General features: G+C 45.4%; 1 protein-coding gene across 1 annotated transcript in view; it reads right to left on the reverse strand.

Moving 5' to 3' along the window:
• LOC139531414 (tetratricopeptide repeat protein 21B-like) overlaps positions 1-940 on the reverse strand; it is a 152138-nt gene extending 151198 nt beyond the window's left edge. The window contains exon 1 of the mRNA XM_071327863.1: positions 141-940. Within this exon, the coding sequence (XP_071183964.1) occupies positions 141-940 (800 nt within the window). The remainder of the gene's footprint in view (positions 1-140) is intronic.
• Positions 941-4526: the final 3586 nt, after the last annotated feature.

The raw sequence follows: 4526 nt of genomic DNA on the forward strand, positions 1-4526 counted from the left end.
CAGCCCACTAACAGGCTGCTGGATCCTGTACTACAGGGTCTACCGGGGACGTCTGCAGGGGCACAGTGAGGGGGAGGCTAATTCAAACCAGAAATGAGCATGTCTCAGTTCATCATCTGATTAAAGGTTTGGTTACTCACAACGTGTTGCTATTGTTGAGGCAGATGCTCTTATTGACGTTACAGAAAGATAACAGGGACCAGGGACCGTGGCTGTTGGTGCTGGTAGTGCTGTTGATGCTGCTGGTGCTGGTAATGCTGTTGATGCTGCTGGTGCTGGTAGTGCTGTTGATGCTGCTGGTGCTGGTAATGCTGTTGATGCTGCTGGTGCTGGTAGTGCTGTTGATGCTGCTGGTGCTGGTAGTGTTGTTGATGCTGCTGGTGCTGGTAGTGCTGTTGATGCTGCTGGTGCTGGTAGTGCTGTTGATGCTGCTGGTGCTGGTAGTGTTGTTGATGCTGCTGGTGCTGGTAATGCTGTTGATGCTGCTGGTGCTGGTAGTGCTGTTGATGCTGCTGGTGCTGGTAGTGTTGTTGATGCTGCTGGTGCTGGTAGTGCTGTTGATGCTGCTGGTGCTGGTAGTGTTGTTGATGCTGCTGGTGCTGGTAGTGTTGTTGATGCTGCTGGTGCTGGTAGTGCTGTTGATGCTGCTGGTGCTGGTAATGCTGTTGGTGCTGCTGGTGCTGGTAGTGCTGTTGATGCTGCTGGTGCTGGTAGTGCTGTTGATGCTGCTGGTGCTGGTAGTGCAGTTGATGCTGGTGGTGCTGGTAATGTTGTTGATGCTGTTGGTGCTGGTAGTGCTGTTGGTGCTGCTGGTGCTGGTAGTGCAGTTGATGCTGGTGGTGCTGGTAATGCTGTTGATGCTGCTGGTGGTGGTAATGCTGTTGATGCTGCTGGTGATGGTGCTGATGATGGTGCTGCTACAGTTCTGACACCAACTCATAGTACTACAATCTAGAGACAGTTCTGACACCAACTCATAGTACTACAGTCTAGAGACAGGTCTGACACCAACTCATAGTACTACAGTCTAGAGACAGTTCTGACACCAACTCATAGTACTACAGTCTAGAGACAGATCTGACACCAACTCATAGTACTACAGTCTAGAGACAGTTCTGACACCAACTCATAGTACTACAGTCTAGAGACAGTTCTGACACCAACTCATAGTACTACAGTCTAGAGAGAGCTCTGACACCAACTCATAGTACTACAGTCTAGAGACAGCTCTGACACCAACTCATAGTACTACAGTCTAGAGACAGGTCTGACACCAACTCATAGTACTACAGTCTAGAGACAGTTCTGTCCACCAACTCATAGTACTACAGTCTAGAGACAGCTCTGACACCAACTCATAGTACTACAGTCTAGAGACAGTTCTGACACCAACTCATCGTACTACAGTCTAGAGACAGGTCTGTCACCAACTCATAGTACTAAAGTCTAGAGACAGTTCTGTCCACCAACTCATAGTACTACAGTCTAGAGACAGTTCTGACACCAACTCATAGTACTACAGTCTAGAGACAGGTCTGACACCAACTCATAGTACTACAGTCTAGAGACAGTTCTGACACCAACTCATAGTACTACAGTCTAGAGACAGTTCTGTCACCAACTCATAGTACTACAGTCTAGAGACAGTTCTGACACCAACTCATAGTACTACAGTCTAGACAGTTCTGACACCAACTCATAGTACTACAGTCTAGAGACAGCTCTGACACCAACTCATAGTACTACAGTCTAGAGACAGGTCTGACACCAACTCATAGTACTACAGTCTAGAGACAGTTCTGTCCACCAACTCATAGTACTACAGTCTAGAGACAGTTCTGACACCAACTCATAGTACTACAGTCTAGAGACAGGTCTGACACCAACTCATAGTACTACAGTCTAGAGACAGTTCTGTCACCAACTCATAGTACTACAGTCTAGAGCCAGTTCTGTCACCAACTCATAGTACTACAGTCTAGAGACAGGTCTGACACCAACTCATAGTACTACAGTCTAGAGACAGTTCTGACACCAACTCATAGTACTACAGTCTAGAGACAGTTCTGTCACCAACTCATAGTACTACAGTCTAGAGACAGTTCTGTCACCAACTCATAGTACTACAGTCTAGAGACAGGTCTGACACCAACTCATAGTACTACAGTCTAGAGACAGTTCTGTCACCAACTCATAGTACTACAGTCTAGAGACAGGTCTGACACCAACTCATAGTACTACAGTCTAGAGACAGTTCTGTCCACCAACTCATAGTACTACAGTCTAGAGACAGGTCTGACACCAACTCATAGTACTACAGTCTAGAGACAGGTCTGACACCAACTCATAGTACTACAGTCTAGAGACAGTTCTGTCACCAACTCATAGTACTACAGTCTAGAGACAGTTCTGTCACCAACTCATAGTACTACAGTCTAGAGACATGTCTGACACCAACTCATAGTACTACAGTCTAGAGACAGTTCTGACACCAACTCATAGTACTACAGTCTAGAGACAGTTCTGTCACCAACTCATAGTACTACAGTCTAGAGACAGTTCTGTCACCAACTCATAGTACTACAGTCTAGAGACAGGTCTGACACCAACTCATAGTACTACAGTCTAGAGACAGTTCTGTCACCAACTCATAGTACTACAGTCTAGAGACAGTTCTGTCACCAACTCATAGTACTACAGTCTAGAGACAGGTCTGACACCAACTCATTGTACTACAGTCTAGAGACAGTTCTGACACCAACTCATAGTACTACAGTCTAGAGACAGTTCTGACACCAACTCATAGTACTACAGTCTAGAGACAGTTCTGACACCAACTCATAGTACTACAGTCTAGAGACAGGTCTGACACCAACTCATAGTACTACAGTCTAGAGACAGCTCTGACACCAACTCATAGTACTACAGTCTAGAGACAGGTCTGACACCAACTCATAGTACTACAGTCTAGAGACAGGTCTGACACCAACTCATAGTACTACAGTCTAGAGACAGGTCTGACACCAACTCATAGTACTACAGTCTAGAGACAGGTCTGACACCAACTCATAGTACTACAGTCTAGACAGGTCTGACACCAACTCATAGTACTACAGTCTAGAGACAGGTCTGACACCAACTCATAGTACTACAGTCTAGAGACAGTTCTGTCCACCAACTCATAGTACTACAGTCTAGAGACAGGTCTGACACCAACTCATAGTACTACAGTCTAGAGACAGGTCTGACACCAACTCAAAGTACTACAGTCTAGAGACAGTTCTGTCCACCAACTCATAGTACTACAGTCTAGAGACAGGTCTGACACCAACTCATAGTACTACAGTCTAGAGACAGCTCTGACACCAACTCATAGTACTACAGTCTAGAGACAGCTCTGACACCAACTCATAGTACTACAGTCTAGACAGGTCTGACACCAACTCATAGTACTACAGTCTAGAGACAGCTCTGACACCAACTCATAGTACTACAGTCTAGAGACAGCTCTGACACCAACTCATAGTACTACAGTCTAGAGACAGTTCTGTCACCAACTCATAGTACTACAGTCTAGAGACAGGTCTGACACCAACTCATAGGACTACAGTCTAGAGACAGTTCTGTCCACCAACTCATAGTACTACAGTCTAGAGACAGTTCTGACACCAACTCATAGTACTACAGTCTAGAGACAGGTCTGACACCAACTCATAGTACTACAGTCTAGAGACAGTTCTGTCCACCAACTCATAGTACTACAGTCTAGACAGGTCTGACACCAACTCGTAGTACTACAGTCTAGAGACAGGTCTGACACCAACTCATAGTACTACAGTCTAGAGACAGTTCTGACACCAACTCATAGTACTACAGTCTAGACAGGTCTGACACCAACTCATAGTACTACAGTCTAGAGACAGTTCTGACACCAACTCATAGTACTACAGTCTAGAGACAGGTCTGACACCAACTCATAGTACTACAGTCTAGAGACAGTTCTGACACCAACTCATAGTACTACAGTCTAGAGACAGGTCTGACACCAACTCATAGTACTACAGTCTAGAGACAGTTCTGTCCACCAACTCATAGTACTACAGTCTAGAGACAGATCTGACACCAACTCATAGTACTACAGTCTAGAGACAGGTCTGACACCAACTCATAGTACTACAGTCTAGAGACAGTTCTGACACCAACTCATAGTACTACAGTCTAGACAGTTCTGAGACCAACTCATAGTACTACAGTCTAGAGACAGATCTGACACCAGCTCATAGTACTACAGTCTAGACAGGTCTGACACCAACTCATAGTACTACAGTCTAGAGACAGTTCTGACACCAACTCATAGTACTACAGTCTAGAGACAGGTCTGACACCAGTTGGGTGTACTTCACTCAGTCTGTGTACCGGTGAGAGAGGAAACTAACATTTCAAACATCAAACTTATTTCCCTCATCAAAAAGTCACGGTCCTTGAGACACTCTGTGGAAGAGTTTTAATTCACACCTTCAAGTCTA

This window comes from Salvelinus alpinus, chromosome 10 (genome assembly GCF_045679555.1).
Source record: "Salvelinus alpinus chromosome 10, SLU_Salpinus.1, whole genome shotgun sequence".
Lineage (NCBI taxonomy): Eukaryota > Metazoa > Chordata > Actinopteri > Salmoniformes > Salmonidae > Salvelinus > Salvelinus alpinus.